This window comes from Melanotaenia boesemani, chromosome 1, assembly GCF_017639745.1.
Source record: "Melanotaenia boesemani isolate fMelBoe1 chromosome 1, fMelBoe1.pri, whole genome shotgun sequence".
NCBI classification, from domain to species: Eukaryota; Metazoa; Chordata; class Actinopteri; order Atheriniformes; family Melanotaeniidae; genus Melanotaenia; species Melanotaenia boesemani.
In genome coordinates this window covers 34,850,330-34,868,608 of record NC_055682.1, presented here as the reverse complement: position 1 = coordinate 34,868,608, position 18,279 = coordinate 34,850,330, and the positions used below count along the sequence as shown (strand labels likewise).

General features: G+C 39.3%; 1 protein-coding gene and 1 pseudogene across 1 annotated transcript; one reads left to right on the top strand and one right to left on the bottom strand.

Moving 5' to 3' along the window:
• Positions 1–1,257: 1,257 nt before the first annotated feature.
• On the top strand, positions 1,258–2,084 carry LOC121642281 (high choriolytic enzyme 1-like). The gene has a single exon (XM_041988917.1). It carries the CDS (start codon positions 1,263–1,265, stop codon positions 2,082–2,084), a length of 822 nt encoding a protein of 273 aa, XP_041844851.1. The 5' UTR covers positions 1,258–1,262.
• Positions 2,085–16,698: 14,614 nt separating this feature from the next.
• Positions 16,699–17,492, bottom strand: LOC121642287 (annotated as a pseudogene).
• Between the last annotated feature and the right edge of the window lie 787 nt (positions 17,493–18,279).

Genomic DNA, 18,279 nt, shown 5'->3' with positions numbered 1-18,279 from the left:
CAATTTTAATTGCAAACAACACACACTACATAAACAGTCAGGAGCGGGGAGGGAAAGGGTATTGGGGACCTCTCACACCCCTGTTCCCCCTGGGTGTGGCCGGGGGCGAGTGGGGGGAGGTGGTGGTCCCAGGGGCTGGGTCCCAGGGTGGCTGTGCTGGTGGTCTGTTTTTTGTAAAAGTTGTAGGAAATTTTCTGGTGTGTTCATGTACAAGTGTAACGGTTCGTTGTCTGGTGATGGTGTGGATTGAAGGGTTGTTTTCTTCTGTCTTGTCTCCTTTCTTCTTTCCGTTTTGCATCTTTTTGCTATTTTCCATCTTTTTCTGTCCCCTCCAGTCAGGTCCAGCAAGATTACATAGATTCCGTGATTCAAAGTAAATAAATCAATAAATAAATGAATCAGGTTATCATGAAGAGCCTTGCCCATAGGCCTCCCCTTGGCAGAGCAAATTTATTCAGCACGATACAGCAACCAGATTATCATTTTGCTTGCTATGATGCTGGACAAGACAAATCCTGGTTTAGAACCTTTGCTACATGTCTGCCCCTTTTTCTGTCCAGCAATTTCCAAATAAAGGTCAGAAGTACACAAACACTGTACTGTCATTGGTGAAAGATGAAAAAAACCAGCATCTCGACTGGTAGTGAATCATTCTCCATGGATGACACATTATATACTGGACTTAGAAAATTACAGATTTTTACTTTCATGTGTACTAAAGAAAATTTCAGAATTTTTCTAGAAATGGGGTTTTTATTAAGCTCAACTTTCATACAATGCAGTTACAGCAGTGATATCAATGATAACAATAATTTCATTTTGTAGTGTTTATTGATCTTAAAGGAACGGTTAAAGAAAACTTAAAAAAATCAACAAATTCCTCAAAAAAAAAAAAAAAAAAAAAAAGAAGAACAGAAAGTACAAAGGTTACAAATTAAACATACATTAGTAAGTTGCCTATTTAATTTTAAAGATTTTCATGGTTGAAAGCCAAGAAACACCCTGCCACTTAAGTTGTGTTTATGCATTTAATGACCAAAGACAACAAGCAATGTTGAAAAAGTAGGTTTGTCTGTGTAGTCTGCCCTTCAGGGTTTATTTTGGGCCTAGCAGAGAGGACCCAAACCCATAATCCTCCTGTGGACACACCTGCACAGGACAGTATAAAGACCCTGAAGTGAACTGAGTCAAGTACCAAGCTACCTGGGGTCTTCTAACAGCAACTCTCCACACAAGCTCCACAGCCTCCACAGAGTCTGAAGATGTCTCCCTCTGCCAGCCTGCTGCTCCTGCTCCTGCTTGGCCTCTCACAGGCTAAGTTTCTACCAGATGATCAATCTCACCAGCAGGAAGAAAACGAAGAAGATGAAGCAGACAATAATGCTGTTTTGCTTAATGATGTTGACATGACCACTAAGATTCTGATAACTAACAACGGCACGGACATACCTCTGATGGAAGGAGACATTGTGGCCCCCACAACCAGAAATGCCATGAAGTGCTGGTCCAACAGCTGCCTGTGGAGAAAAGCCTCCAACGGCAGAGTGGTAGTTCCCTATGTGGTGAGCAATCAGTACCCTCCCTACGAGAAGCAGACAATCGAGAACGCTATGAGAGGCTTCAGTCGTACCTGCGTCGTTTTTGTGCCCCGCACAAATGAGTATGACTACATCAGCATTGAGAGTTTACAGGGATGCTACTCTGAACTGGGCAGAAAGGGAGGCAGACAGCAGCTTTCTATCAACAGGGGGGGCTGTATGTACAGTGGAATCATCCAGCATGAGCTCAACCACGCTTTGGGCTTCCAGCACGAGCAGACCAGGAGCGACCGAGACAACTACGTCGTAATAAACTGGGGTAACATAGAGTCATCCAATGCCTACAATTTCTACAAACAGGACACAAACAACCAGAACACTCCATACGATTATGGCTCCATCATGCACTATGGAAGAACAGCCTTCGCCATTGCGTACGGAGTGGACACCATCACACCCATCCCCAACCCCAACGTCCAGATTGGCCAAAGACAGGCTTTGTCCTACTGGGACGTCCAAAGGATCAATATGCTCTACCAATGCTGAGAACACCTCTCTGTTACCTGTTAGGAAATGGGCTACCAATGAGCTGCATGACATGGAAGGTTCTGTGATTATATAATTAAATAAGAATCAGAATTATAATTAAATGAATAAATCTGTGATATGAAATTTTTAATCTTAATAATTATCTGAATAAAATTACAGCAAAAGTTGATGTTTTCCGTATTTTATTTCTGACTGATTTTATCAATGAAAATCAGTTCAAACATACACCAACAAAACTCCTTATTCACAAGATGGCTGGTTCAGATGTTCTAAGATGGTCTAAAGGGGACCAAATATGTGTTTTTACCCCTACAAAAAAAGTCCCCAGTAAATGTAATTTAAAAACAGGTTATAATAGGCAAATATTAAAAAGTCAGATATAAAGAAAAATTATCAAAGTAAAATGCCAAAAATAAATAAATATAATTATGTTTTCCACCTGTGATGATATATGTATATGTGTGTGTGTGTGTGTGCTTGCATGCGTGCGTGCGTGTGTGTGTGTGTTTGTATGTATAATTTATTTTTTTTAAAAACTGCAACATACACTACATCAACAAAGAAAAAGCATTATTAAAAAAAACATAAACTGTGCCAACAAGGATAAAAACAAATGGAGTTTACCAAACTCCTTTTTTCTCAAATTACTATACAGTTCTCCAAATAAAAGATTACATTCTTCTATTCCAGTCACTACACTGTTTCTTTGTACCGCCACAGGTAATAATTGAAAATCAAAAGTAATCTGGATAATATATTAATCTTAATTAAATTGATCTGATTATACATATTCATTGGGAAGTAGCGACCATCTGTTTAGATCTGATTTCAATTCCATCGTTATAGGGACAGAGTTTAGTTCATAAATTGTGGTTAAATGCTTTTTCTTTCCATTTAAATTTGGACACTTTACAAACATCTTGTGATGGTTCATAATTAAATGATAAAATTTGGGTCTTATACAAGTTCAGTTTAGCCACTATATGACCTAAACTCTACTAATAAGGCTAACAGTTTGAGCAAGCTTCTATTTGGATTGGTAACGTCAGAAGAATGTTGTCTGAATATAAGCACATTTTACAGTCTGTTTATATTGTGGTCTTCTCTAATAGCTTGTGCTACAGGCTCTATAAAAGAGCTAATAATGTTGGGCTGAGTGGGAACCCTTATCTACAACCCTTCTGCTGGGGTATTGATTTTGTTAAATCCCAATTTAATTTTTATTCTAGCTGTGGGAAAGGAATTTAGAGAGCCTAAACATTTAATAAACTGACTGTCAAAACCAAACAGTTGTAAAACCAGGTAAAGAAATCCCATCAAACACAATCAAAGGCCTTTTCCACATCGAGACTAATTACTGAGTCAAAATTGTTTCCTCTTACATATTTAATTAAATGAAAAATTCTGTATTATTCTGTATCTGCCTATTTTTCACAAAGCATGTCTGATCTAAATCTACAAGCTCTGGGTTAATCTTTTCCAATCTTTTGTCCATAATAGAAAAAAATAATAGTCTTTATACCATGGACTGGGTGAATACTCGATTCTGACTGGCTGTAGGATGTCCATTAAAAAGTGATAATGGACACCTATAAAAGAAATTACGGTCAAATAGACCTATTGTTGTAAATTATTGCGCTGACTAAACGCTATTATGTAACCATGGCAACAAAAAATCTGACGCCAGGCTGGAGACACGCCAGATCATGTCTGTGACGGCGCATTGCTGTGAAAGCAGCCCATAGGCTTATTGAACGGTGTAGGAAACGATCTGTGGACTTCGACTGTTTGAAACACAATGTTGCAACCATCCTCCGTTTCACGTCGGACACCTCATGCTTCCGCGTCGTCCATTAATTTACGATAATGGACACCTCGTTGGGCATTATCCCTTACATAATCTTAGTTTAAAACTGAAATTGGCCTATATCAGCTACATTCAGTCTTAACCTTGCCTGGTTTAGGGATAATTGAAATTGCTGCTTGTCTCCAGGACAGTGGGGTTTCGCCACCTTCAAGAATCTATTTTAAAAAAGCCACTAAGAAGTGGTATTAATATTTCTCTAAAAGTTTTATACCATTCAGCCGGGTAACCATCTGCTCCTACCATTTTATTAGCGTTTAATCTTGAGATAGCTTGGTCTATTTCATCCTCTGTTATTTTGGCTAACAGTATTTTTTTCTGCAGCAATTCTATTTAAAAATATTATTAAAAATATTAAACATTTTGTCACTATTGGCAGTTCAGCTGCTATAGACTGGAAAATATAACTGCTAATAATATGCTTCAAATATATGTTGAATCTCTTCCAATTTATAATGCCTCCAATTTGTCTTAGTATTTCTTATTTCATAAATAGTTGTCTCTGCCTGTTGCTTACGTATTTTCTATGCCAATAGCTTTTATGATTTAGGACCATTTTCATAAAAATTCTGTTTAATTATGTTTGCCTTTCTTTCCTACTGTATTTCATATATTGCATTCAAAGTTTGTTTTGTATCTCAAATCTGTTTTTAATATGTTTGCATTATTTTATTCAACATAGACCATTTCTAAACATTTTACTCTCAATCAGACCCTGGATTTGCTTTTCTCTCTCCTTTTTTCTTCTGTACTGCCCAATTTATTAATCTTCCTCTTAAAACAACCTTTACAGCTATCTTAAGAGATACGGTTCCATTCTTACTGAAAGTCACATATTCTTTTAACTTTTTTTTTTTTTACATATTATTGACAATTAGAATAATTAAAAAACTACCATTAAATCTCCATAGTGTCTCTTTAGATTTGGTATTTAAGTGCAGCTTAAGATATACCCCTGGGTGGTCAGAAATATCTTTCACCCCAATATCACATTTCACTATCCTATGTCGATCATATCTAAACATTAAAAAATAATAAATTCTTGTGTTGTGGAAATTTCATATTATTCCCTTTACTATATTGTGTCTACTGATCACTCTTAGGGTAAACAGATTGTTTGCGTTCTTGGTAATTGTGTTTAATACTGAGTAGCCTGTTGCTATCGTAAAAGTGGATGCATTCTTTAGAACAGTTCACTCTGACCTGTGTGACTTATCTGATACCAGCCAGACGCCTCAGGATGACCCAGCAGGGCATCCTGCCTTAATGTCACTGGGGTTGTTTATGTGCTCAATAAGTGTCTAATCCTGTGTGAGGAACAGACAGTCTCTTTGTTTTTATCTTACAAGATATATGATGTGCTGTGACGTGATCATTCTGCTTAAAAGGTGCTGCATGTGTGTCTCTTATCAGATTCTCTTCAGATCTCTGTGCTGTCAGACCTCTGAACAGTCTCTCGGATTGCAATTCTATTCTTTCTATTCTTTGTATTCTAATTCTGTGTTCAATAAACTTGTAATCACTTTTCACTTCAGAACCAGACTCCTCAATCCTTGACAGAGTAACTTTTTGCCTCAACACTTGTGAATGTTGTGAATGTGAAAAATTGTAAAGTTTTTGTCTGATGGATGTAGCTCACACCACACGTCCATTATACCTATCTCATTAACCATTTTTTTTAACAAAAATTGTTTTGGGATTCAATCTCTTTTCCCCTTTAGATGAATCCAAAATAGGGTTTACATGAATACACCTCCATATATCAACACCCCTTTTGTACTCCATGATATTAAATCAAACACTTTCTTAATAAGATTTTTATCATTTCTTTGTGGTCGGTAAACATTGTCCAGTGTAACTTCGTTATCAGTAAAGCCTTTTACCAAATGACGTCCATCCTTATTATTTTGTTTACATTGAAATTAATATTGACACTCCTCTGGCCTTTCCTTTTTCATAAGAGGGAAAAATATGTATTTTTAAATCCAAATTACTTTATATCTTGCGTTCAAGATCACTTAATTGTGTTTCTTGCTAAATATATCTTGTTTTTCTCTTTTCATTTAGCAACTGTTAGTGACATTATGCAACCCGTTAACATTCAAGGTGACTGTTGTGTATTGCTTATAGGACATTTCAAATTCTAATTTTGTAAAATGTTCGTATCTCACTGTGTCTCAACAAATACCTGTAAGGCCACAACATTCACACGGCTGTCCACAGTCTAACAGTTCAGAGTCCCAGCAGTGCCCTACAAACAAACATTCTCCCAATTTTAATAGTTTGTCCTTATGTAAGAAGGAAAATCTCCTTTTGTCTCACCTCAGATTCAATGATATAGGGCAACTCTGCTGTATCTCTAATCCTCAAATCTGCATAGTATAACAATGCCTCTCTAGATCCTTCATTGTTTCTTTTGAACTACTGTAGATCACTGAGCCAGTATCGTAAAACACCCTTAGCTTTGCTGGGTAAAGTGTCTGGATGCGAAGCCCCTTCTCTTTAAAGGGGTAATGCACCAAAAATATGTTTGAGGTGTGAACAATACAGTATTTCTTAATTGTGATGAAAACTACAGATACTGTTGATGAAATTTGTAGATTTAGAGCCGTCTCTAAGTCATGAGACATTTTTAAAAACCCCACACTTACAGCAACACTTCCTGCAGCTGCCACAATCTGCTGCGAATCCCCACAGCTTTCCAGAGCCTGCTGGAGCTGTTCACAGGTCAGCGTAACAGCTAAGTGGCAGCCTCAGGCGGTAAAATGTGAAGCCTATGCAAAAGTGCAAAAAATTGCTGTTCCCCCTCATCCGCTAGGGGCTGATTCCAAAACAAAGCAAATCCCCATAGACTCCCATGTTAAAAAGACCAACTTCACAGCAGAAATAAACATGTTTAAAAGCCTGGTATAAATATCCATTTTAAGATTAATAGGTCAAGTTTACCTTCATGACAACTGTGAGAGGGGTGAATCTTTTTCTAACTCATCTGTTTGGATGTTATTTAATCTTGAAATTCGGCATAATTCGGGGCATTTAGACAGCTAACAGTATGCCTTAGCTTTAAAGCAACCGCAGTGTCCCCAGCATTCCAAAAGACCTGAGTCTCCTTAGGAGACAGCCCACTTTGTCCTTTCTTGTACAGGGCATTAGTGTTGTCTGTCCAGTCCAGTTTGTTGTTCAGGGGAACACCCAGGTACTTGTAACACATCACTCTCTCGATGTCTATTCCCTGGATGTTCACAGGTGCTTGATGAGAGTGTTTACACCTGCGGAAATCCACCACCAACTCTTGGATGGCACCAGCACACAAAACCCTGGATCAGTTCTCTGTACTCTCTGTCTCTGCGATGAGGCCAACCACTGCAGAGTCATCTGAGAACTTGTGTAGGTGGCAGTTTGCTGAATTGTGTGTAAAGTCTGCAGTGTAGATGGTGAAGAGGAAGGGAACCAGAACTGTTCCCTGCGGGGCAGCCGTGCTGCAGACAACCCTGTCAGACTCCAGTCTCTTGTCCTCACATACTGTGGTTTGTCAGTGAGGTAGTCCAGGATCAATGTTGTGAGATTGTAATGATTCGCTCCTGAAGACCCAGAAATCCAGCCACACACAGAGGGTAAAGGTTTGAACAGAGTATGGTTTTTTGAAACCCGGAGAATGGTGGGGAGAAACCATTCTCCCCAGATGTTGTCTGGAAATCCTGAGAGGCTGCGTGTTGAAGAATCCTGAAACGACTCCAGACATTAATTATGGATCCACTAATCCAAAAGGCGTAGTGAAGGGCAGGCAATGTTCAATCACAAAAAGGCAGAATCAGGCTACTTGTCAAGGGGGGCAAGCAAATCTCTGTGGTCGTTCCAAGCAGAGGTCAATATCCAGATAGGCAATTGTCAAGAACAAATCCGGAGTGGGTCAGGCAAGAGAAATCCAAGGTTGTGACAGGGTCGATAACAGGAGGTCTGAAACGCAAGAAAATCGCTGGATCACAACAAGGTTAATATTGCTGACCATCTGGCAGGGAAACAGAGACTGGAGAGTGTTTAAGTAGGGCATGGACCAGGTGAGGAGAGTGAGCAATCAGGGCAGGTGCAGCAGATGACCTTGATTGCAGAGCTGCACAGTAGAGCAGCAACCATAACAGAGATGGAGGTAAGAAGCGTGGGCTGTATGGTGTTGAAGACACTGGAAAAATAAAAAAAACATGATTCTCACAGTGCTCCCAGCCTTTTCCAGGTGAGAGATGGATCTCTGTAGGAGGTAGATGACTGGGTCATCCACTCCAATACCAGGCTGATAGGAAAACTGTAGCCGGTCCATTGATTGGCTCACTATAAGCCGGAGATGGGCAAGAACCAGCCTCTCAATCGGTATAAATGAAAATATTTTCGTTAATGCACATTTTTCACCAGACAAAAACTAGACTAGACGAGACTAAATCCCCCATTAATAAACAATAACTGGGACTAAATCAGAATGCATTTCCGTGGACTAATAAAGACGAGATGAAAATGTAGTTTGCCAAATAAAAACTGGGCTAAAATCTATGGATATTTTAGTTCAAAGACGAGACGACAATTAAATTGTATTATTATACGATATGATTTTGTCAAATCCTGTCCACAGCTGTGAAACTCTCCCCAGTTTCAGGCTCTAGTTGAACATGTGACATACTAGCCAATGTAGTGGGGTGGGGCTGATCGATTAAAAGATTGTATGGGGGCGTTATAGAGCCATATTGCAGCTATTCCAACATATGTCAATTTGGCTTAGTCCAGGCCTCACCCCCATCGTCCCTGCCGAGTTTGGTAGAGATAGACGGTACAATGGGTCAGTTACAAGGACTTCCTGTTTCATGGCGTCGGACCAATATTCGCCATGGTTACATTTGGAACCCTAAGGAGCTTGAGTTTTTTTTTTTATTGTGGTATCATGAAAGGGTTTGACCTGTTGTGAAGCACTTTCAAGTGTGTTAGGTTCATTCCTGAGGAGAAGGACCCTGGCGTTTGAAAAAAAGCACTTCCTGTTAAAAATGGGCAGGGATTAGGCCTAGACCAAAAATGTTCATATAGATCTGTTCTGGGCCAGACCCTGATTAATCCCTGTAAGGTTGATGGTGATTGAATGAGAATTGAGGGATTTATATTGATTTATGATGTCAGGGCGTTTTATCGAAGTTTGCCATGGCGCCACGATCTTGCCCTGCAGTGTAAAGCAACGGTTTTTACCGGATAGCATCATCAATGTGTGTTTTGCTCTCTGACCCAGTTTGGACCTAGTGGTGTCCAAAATCATAGAGAAGTAGGTTTTCGAGTAAAAAACACGACTTCCTGTTGCGAGAGGGTGTGGCCAATTCATAATCCAAATATTGACATGTAGATATATTCAGGATGGGACTGGTATCATACATGGGCATTTTGATTCAGATATGTTGTTTTAAGTAGGAGTTATATGAATTTCATTTTTCATGGCGAGACATCAAACTTTCAGGCCCCTTCCCCCCGCTATGCCCTTATTCCTTTGAGAAAGTTTTAGATAACTTTTCATCACACATGCCTTCTGAACATCCTGAGCATTTTTGATGGCAGTACGATAAAATCTCTAGGAGGAGATAGATAAAATGCAACGTGAGTAAAACACCGACATCGGAAATAGGTGGCGCTGTTGTTCAATTTTGTCCGAACAGTCCCAAGCACCCCACCATATGTAAATTTTCACATTCCTTTGAGGGGGTAGACAAAATTTGGTGAGTTTTCGAGCATGTTCAGTTCCTTAAAAATGCATTGGAGTTTTGAGAAGAACAATAAGGAAAAAACGGAGAAGATACAGTAGGCCTTCGGTGCTCAGGCCTAAATATCCAAAATGGCATTTTCATTTAGTTTCCATAAAGATGCATTAACCAATAACAGAAACTATATCTATGCATTTACTCAGTATAACTTTATATCTGCAACAACAGATTTACCATTTGCACAGCATACAACAATGGAACTACACGTCAACATAATTTCCTAAAGCTCATAATAGTACATTCACATAAGCTTCAATATATATTTTAGTGAAACACCATTAGCTGCAGTGATAACTTTTCATCAGGCTTGTTAACAAGCACCACACATTTAACCATGTAGAAAATAAGTACAACAGCTCTTTAGTTAATTAAACATAACTCATCAACTGTGTCATATTTGCTTACATGCTCTGCTGTTAGTTACCCAAACTATAAGCATAAAGTTGACAACCTTAATGTTGCATAACATTGGACATATTAATCATTTTGACTAGTTACTCACTTCTATAACATCTTAAATCATATATGTATGTTTACATCACTCTTATAAGTTCTTTTGTCGTAAACAAACTCATATTTTACAAATATAACCCACCTTTTAATATAAATCAGACAAGACCTTGTGATCAACTGGCAGCAGAATTTATTCTGCCAGAGGTCTGACTCCTGTGGGTTAAAAGTACCTCTGAACAGTCTGCGCCCTCTAGTGGTGGCTCTGTACAACAAATTCACAGAATAACAGTATAGCGATAGAGAATTTTTCCCATAACTTTTGGATACTGTTTTGTTGATGGTGATTAGGGGTGATGAGCAGAAAGGACTGTATTGATGGACTGGTCCAGATATCAGTAATCACTACAGGTAGTCGGGTAAGGACTTGATTGATGTCGGAGAATGGATCTTAATGTTATTTATTGAACATATATTGCCAATCATGGTATCTGTACAAATGAAATAAAAAGAATAAATGTACATTAATTGTCTTTGCACAAATAAATAACTGGAGATAAATCGTGCAGCATTATCTGCAAGAGAAATAAACCACTAATGAGAAATAACTAATCAGTCTAAAATAACTAATCAGTTGTGCAAATAACTTCACAGGAATAACAAACTGAATTAAATTATAATACAAAGAAATAAAATAATCACCAATCAATGACCCACAGTAAATAAGGAAATAAGGTGCATGAACGTAACTCTAACGAGTGCAGGTCAAGGACTAGTATGCTCCAGAATACGAACATACATAATAAGCAGCTGCGACTAACACACTGGCCACGAATGGCACAAATGTCCAGTGCACAATACACGGTGAACAGACGTAGTATGTACTTCACCTACATTTAACTGCAATTAAACCAAATATAAGCATATAATATTATTTCTGAACTGACTTAAATATTTCTATGAAACAGAACAGATAGCTCTCGCAGCTACGCTAACAACCGAGTGGAATGCCATACACAAGTAAGGGATGCTAATCATTAGCCTGCAGCTAACTATATACAGTCCGACCTCAGAGCAACATGTTCACATTAAATCGTGAAACTTACGTTCATTGGACGCATGAAGGCACACAAGGGAACTTATTAATAGCTTGAGGCATTATTATGGAACAAAAACTGTTCATAATACTGAACGAACAGCATCAGAGGAGCCCTTAGGTCTGCAGGCTGATTCACTGTGACGGGAATGCAGGCTTGTGATTGGATGATCAGTGAATCCATCCGCTGTTCATGTGCAACCCCTGCAGGCCCCCTCATGAACCTATGCACAGGCATTGGATGAAACTGTGAACACAGAATCTTAAAGGGACCCGCAGTGAGAGTGCACGATAGGAATGCACAAGGTGAATAAAGCAGTGTTCATTTCTGAACAGATACAATGGTCTATTTTAACTTCTTTTAACTCATGAACTGTCCCGTGAACTGTGCATATATCAAAATGATAGCCTTTAATCAATCTTAACCCCTTAGACCTGGTACACACACAAGGATTTTTTTAATCTTATGAGATTTTTTATCTGTTCACACATGAGAAAAAAATCAGGCATGTAACAGTTTTGATCATATTGTAAGTGTGTCCCAATTCATGGTCAGCACACTTCAAAGTGTGGATTTGTAGGCTACATATGTCATTGCGCTGCGCCAAGCACTGTCCCAATTCACAGAATTCAAAGGAGCCTCCCAATCCACCCTTCAAATCCACACTTCGTTTGGCCTCAAAGGAAGGCTGCTGGTGATGCATCCTTCATGGCCTCTTTCCTCCCAGAATTCCTTGCACACAAGTTGGTGGCGAATGAGCAATTGAGCTCGGAAGACTACTTTTAGGTTTCAATAAAGTTTTGTTAAAAAAAAAGAGTGTTTTTTTAACTACACTTTAGTAGAAACGTTACAAAACCAAGTACATTAAAAACATTTTTGTTAAATGGTGCAAATATTCATAGATTTTTAAGGGGTTAATGAAGTGTGTACCGGCTGGGAAACAGCAGAGCCTCACCCCTCCTTTATACTGGGTGCATGTGCAGCACGTTACTGCTGCACCGCGGCCGCCACTGCTGTTTGCTGCCATTTTAGTCAATGGTTTGTTTTACACCGAGTGCGCTGCAGCAAGTATCAGAAGTGTCCCAGAAATATGGCAAGCCAATGGGGTCATAATTCGCCGTTTTGGCGCGTTTGTAATAAAAACTGTGGGTTTTTTTTACTGTTGGTGTTGCAAGTCGGTTTTAATGTTCACTGAAGTTTCCTATGAGTAATTTCAGAGGTTTAGGTGATTCAACGTCCTATGTTGTTGCTATGGGAAATTCTTGTTGGCTAGGTAGGCTGTCCCATTTCACAACATTAAGCAAAAATACAATGAAGTTCATTTAGATTCACTTATTTGCTGCAAGAAGGATACTTCATATTTAAAAACCCATCTATCTTTTTTAAGTACTTAAACAATTAATTATCTCATGATCAATTACTTAAATTACAAAACTTAAATACACAATAACCTCTTCCATGAAAATAAAATGCATTTATAATCTGTGAAGAAACAAATCAAATCTTAGCTAAAAACAAACTATCACTATCCAGCTGTTCTATTATATAGTATCTCCAGTGATGTAATGTCATTTGTAATAGCATCACAATCAATATTTCTGGTGGCCTCCCACTATTTTGTTTTACTTAAAGGTCCCATATTATACACTTTATTCCCAATCTGAGACCATTCATTAATATCTAAATGAAATATTTCCGCCATGGTATGGACAAATCGACCCTCAGTTTGAGTGCAGCGGCTTCTCTTCACCTCCCTCTTTTTAGCAGCTTCAGAAATGTGCCGTTTATGGTGGGCGGAACCCTGGTGGAGCAGCTCAGCTGTTGGCTCCGCCCATCGCATCGCCCGTCATGAGGTGATTGACAGGTTAATATATTTTCAAGCTATCAGACTAATAAGGCCGAAACGATAAAATAACTGCCAGCTCTTACCTCTCCAGCTGTGTCACGGACAGTTGGTATTGAACCTGGCTTCAGCTTCAAACGGTTGGCGAAGCCTGCTTTCCATGCCCCCATGTTGTGGAAACAGTCCTCTTTGAAATGCTGGCCACAGACATGCAAAACCTTTGGAAGTTTTCCGGGTACATTTCCTCCAAAAATAAAATTAATCCACTCAGTCCTCGTGGGTTCAGTGGATGGAAGTAAAAAAACGTTTTCGTGTTCATTTATGCAGCCACAAACAGAACAGTGCTTCTGTCGCTTAGCCATGTCCGCTAACGAGGGTTGCCGAAGAGGGAAAAACACTGGGCGCTAGGTGATTTTTAGAGGGCGGGCTTTGAGAGCCGGTAGACGGGTCCATCGCTCTGTGGGGAGTGGTTATTGTCCCTTATGACGTCATAACGTACACGCTTTCAAACAAGCTCATTTCAGCGCTTACTTCCCTAGAGGTGGAGCAGGGGGGAGAGAGAGCGCCTGAAAGAGTTTCACACTTACGGGTCTCCTACACATGCGGGGGGACCAGTATGACTGTTCCAAAACCATTAAAAAGTTAATTTTGCATAATATGGGACCTTTAAAGGTGCTTTCACTGATTTCACTAACAATGTCAAAGGAAATTGATTTGACTACCAATACTCCACGTCATTGTCTCCCTCATGTAGCAACACATGCAAGTCTAATTTATCTACAGATCTACAGACTCACAGGTGAAGCATTAGATTAGTGGGGGAAAACATATGATGCTGTATGGTTGTTGCTAGCTAATCTTCTGATATCTAGAAAATTTAAATATTTCTCTGATTGGATTGATAGCAGTCACTCAGTCAGCTGCACTAGAAATGTTCTCTGTTCCTACTGCAAAGCAGGAGGATGAGTCCCAAACTACTGACCTAACCTAACATTACAGTGACAGTTGAGAATTTTCACCATTCAAATTGTTCTAAAATAAATACAAACTATTTTTAATTCACTAGTACTAATTCAGAACGATTGTTTTTCTATTAGATAATATTTTTTCTCCTTCCTCAGGGGCCACCTGGACATGTTCAGGTGTGGAGGTGGGGGGGTGGTAGGCATCTGCTTTGGCTGCCCTTGTGTCTGTTCGGAACATGCGTGATTTTTTTTAGCAGAGCAGCTTGCTAATTGTTTGCCTGCTTTGATGATTTGACCGAAACAACAGTAAAATGAATAAAAGTTTTCTTCAGAAATATGAGCTAATATGGGGAGCAAAGTGAGCTAGCTTGTATGAACAAAGAGGTGATGTTCCACAACGTTCCATCAGACGAACAAACTGACCCACCTCGCCTCTGAAAGAACTGGGTGACATACTGTCGACCCCACTGTTCTCTCTACAATCTCAGCTTTTTTCTTTTCTTTTTAAACTTACCGATTTTTGAGGCATCCTGCCGTCTTACCATCCACTTGCTGTCTGTCTGTTGCTGCTCTGCAGATGATCGAGCAGGTGGACTGACCTATTTTAGGGAAATATAGAGGTGGGGTGGGTGTTTATAAATGTTTCTCAAACAAAGAAACTTAGTGATACCTGTCATGAGGGCTGGCCTGCATCACCTGCAGCTCACACAATCAGGCTCATCTGCTCCACCTGGGTCTCATCATCACTCACTCTCCTCACCTGTTCATCACCCTATATAATCCCTCTCCAGTGTCTGCTTCCCTGCCAGATAGTTATTTACCTTCACTGTGACATCCTGTAGTAATCTCTGTTGCCGACCTTGCTACCACTCTTGGACTCCCTGCTGCCTGATCCCCTGCCGGACTTACCTGATCTCTGCCTACCTGGATTTGACCTCTTTCTGGACCGACCTCCACTTTCTGCCTAGCCCCACTTCCTGGACCTGGTTGTTGCACCTGCCGTCAACCAGCTCCCTTCCTGCCTCTACTCTTCCAACGCCAAATAAACTGTTCAAACTCATCACCATGTGGGGGCTGAATTTCTTGGTCTTTCAGAAACAATCATTACAGATACCAATGCATTGTAACTAAAATGTGATTGTAAGTTTATCATTGAGTATTAGATAATTTTGTTAGTATTACAGTTGCATTGAGGGCCCTTCTGGGTCCCTGTCAATCATGGGCCCCTAGAATCCTTCCCCTTTACCCCCCCCCCCCCTCCCGGGGCCCCACCATCTTAGTGGTTGCCTCATGCTCCTCCAATGCATTTATTTTTAAGTTGTATGCCCAACTACAATCATTGCAACTCCATGAATTTTTCCCAATTTTCTCACGGTTTGCTTTGTTACAAACAGCAGAGATGTAGTTATGATGCAGGTCACTGCTACACATTAAAAACACCTGCTTTCATGATGAAATCAGTTTTATTATGCTCTTTAACAAAGACATGGTAAATTAATAATAAAAGTATAAACCAATCACCAATCAAACTTTATGAATGAAGTGACACTTTGATAAACAAGTTTAAATATAGACCTGTTTTTCCAAAAAACAGAAAAACACATATTTGTCTGGTCATCAAATGACATGTCAACATTGTCACATAAAAAAACATTCAATCTTGTCAATATATATATATATATATATATCCACACACACCATGGTCTGGGTAAATACTCAATTCTGATTGGCTGGAGGGTGTCCATTAAAAAGTGATAATGGACACCTATGAAAGAATTTCCGGTCAATTTCCGGTTAAGTACTAAAAAAGCCTACCCTTTAGACACTCTAAAACCACAGTAACATGCTTGATTTTCTTTTTTTTTTTTTTTCAATTCTGCAGGTTTTCTTTATTCATTCATCATGTTTGTCCACCAAAAAGTATCCTTAAAAATATCCACATTACACCACAGAGGTCATTGAAGTATCTAGATATAACCCAGACATGATCAGAGGGACATCCTTCTGCAAAGATGACATTTTGATTAACAACTTGGATTGTTATTTTTTCTGAGTCAACTTGTGAGAACTAATTTGTGAATTATATTACAGCACCCTGCACCTCTTTACAATTAAAGTTTTAAATTTGGTTAATTCTAGTATGCACTACGTGATAACATCACAGGTGGAAAAACACAATTTTATTTATTTATTTTTGCCATTTTACTTTGATTATTTTTTTTATATTTGATTTTTCATTATTTGCCTATTTTAATCAGTTTTTAAAGTGACATTTAATGGGGACTTTGCTGGCTGGGGTAAAAACATACATTTGGGCCCCTCTTTTAGAACTTTTGAACCAGCCATTTCGCTGCAAATGTGTTCATTTCAGTGAATTAGGAGTTTTGTTGGTGTATCTTGAACTGATTTACATTAATACAATCAGTAGGAAATAAAACACAGAAAACATCAACTTTTGCTGTAATTTTATTCAGATAATTATTAAGATTAAAAAATTCATAGCACAGATTTATTCATTTAATAATAATTCTGATTCTTATTTAATTATATAATCACAGAACCTTCCATGTCATGCAGCTCATTGGTAGCCTATTTCCTTTCAGATAACTCATGAGAGGTCTTCTCAGCATTGGTACAGCAAATTGATCCTTTGGACGTCCCAGTAGGACAAAGCCTGTCTTTGGCCAATCTGGACGTTGGGGTTGGGGATGGGTGTGATGGTGTCCACTCCGTACGCAATGGCGAAGGCTGTTCTTCCATAGTGCATGATGGAGCCATAATCGTATGGAGTGTTCTGGTTGTTTGTGTCCTGTTTGTCAAAGTTGTAAGCATCGTCTGGGATTATGTTACCCCAGTTTACCCCCAGTTTCCAGCTCGTGCTGGATGATTCCACTGTACATACAGCCATCCCTGTTAATAGAGACCTGCTGCATGCCTCCCTTTCTGCCCAGTTCAGAGTAGCATCCCTGTAAACTCTCAATGCTGACGTAATCATACTCGTCAGTGCGGGGGACAAAGGTGACGCAGGTTTGACCAAAGCCTCTCATAGCGTTCTCAATCGTCTGCTTCTCGTAGTCAGAATACTCATCGCTCACAACGTAGGGGACCACCACGTTGCCGTATGAGTCTTTCCTCCAAAAGCAGCTGTTGGACCAGCATTTAATGGCATTTCTAGTTTTGGGGGCCACAATGTCTCCTTCCATCAAGAGTATGTTGGTGCCGTTGTTAGTTGTCAGAATCTTAGTGGTCATGTCAACATCTTTAAGCAAAACAGCTTTATTGTCTGCTTCATCTTCTTCGTTTTCTTCCTGCTGGTGAGATTGATCATCTGGTAGAAACTTAGCCTGTGAGAGGCCAAGCAGGAGCAGGAGCAGCAGGCTGGCAGAGGGAGACATCTTCAGACTCTGTGGAGGCTGTGGAGCTTGTGTGGAGAGTTGCTATTAGAAGACCTCAGGTAGCTTGGTACTTGACTCAGTTCACTTCAGGGTCTTTATACTGTCCTTTGTCTTTGGTCATTAAATGCATAAACACAACTTAAGTGGCAGGGTGTTTCTTTCAACCAAAACAATCTTAGCTTTTAAAATTACCCTTTAAATAGGCAACTTACTAATGTATGTTTATTTTTTGAGGAATTTGTTGATTTAAGTTTATTTAATTGTTCCTTTAAAATCTATAAACACTACAAGTTAACTTACTTTATTATTGATATCACTGCTGTAACTGCATTGTATGTAAGTTGAGCTTAATAAAAACCCCATTTCCAGAAAAATTCTGAAATTTTCTTAAATACACATGAAAGTAAAAATCTGTAATTTGCTAAGTCCAGTATATAATGTGTCATCCATGTCGTGGAAATTTCAAAGGATCACACACTGGATGAGAATATAGCAAGGATGTTTCATTAAGAGCTGCAGCAATGGGAAATCACACAGTCAAACAGCTTTGGCTGAGCGAGTCCAAAGTCAGACTCTAAGACACAGATAGTTATACCCCTAGTTACATGCAGGCAGATAGGGTTGTGGTTAAACAAAACGGCACAGTCTGGTTTTGATATTAACTTCTCTGAATAACAGAAGTTGACCGTTATCACTTCTACACAAGTGAAGGTGAGTGAGGATGCTATTCACAGAAGTGAGGAAGTCTCAGTCCGGTTCAAACTGAGTTCACTCAGCCATCTGCTTAGGGTG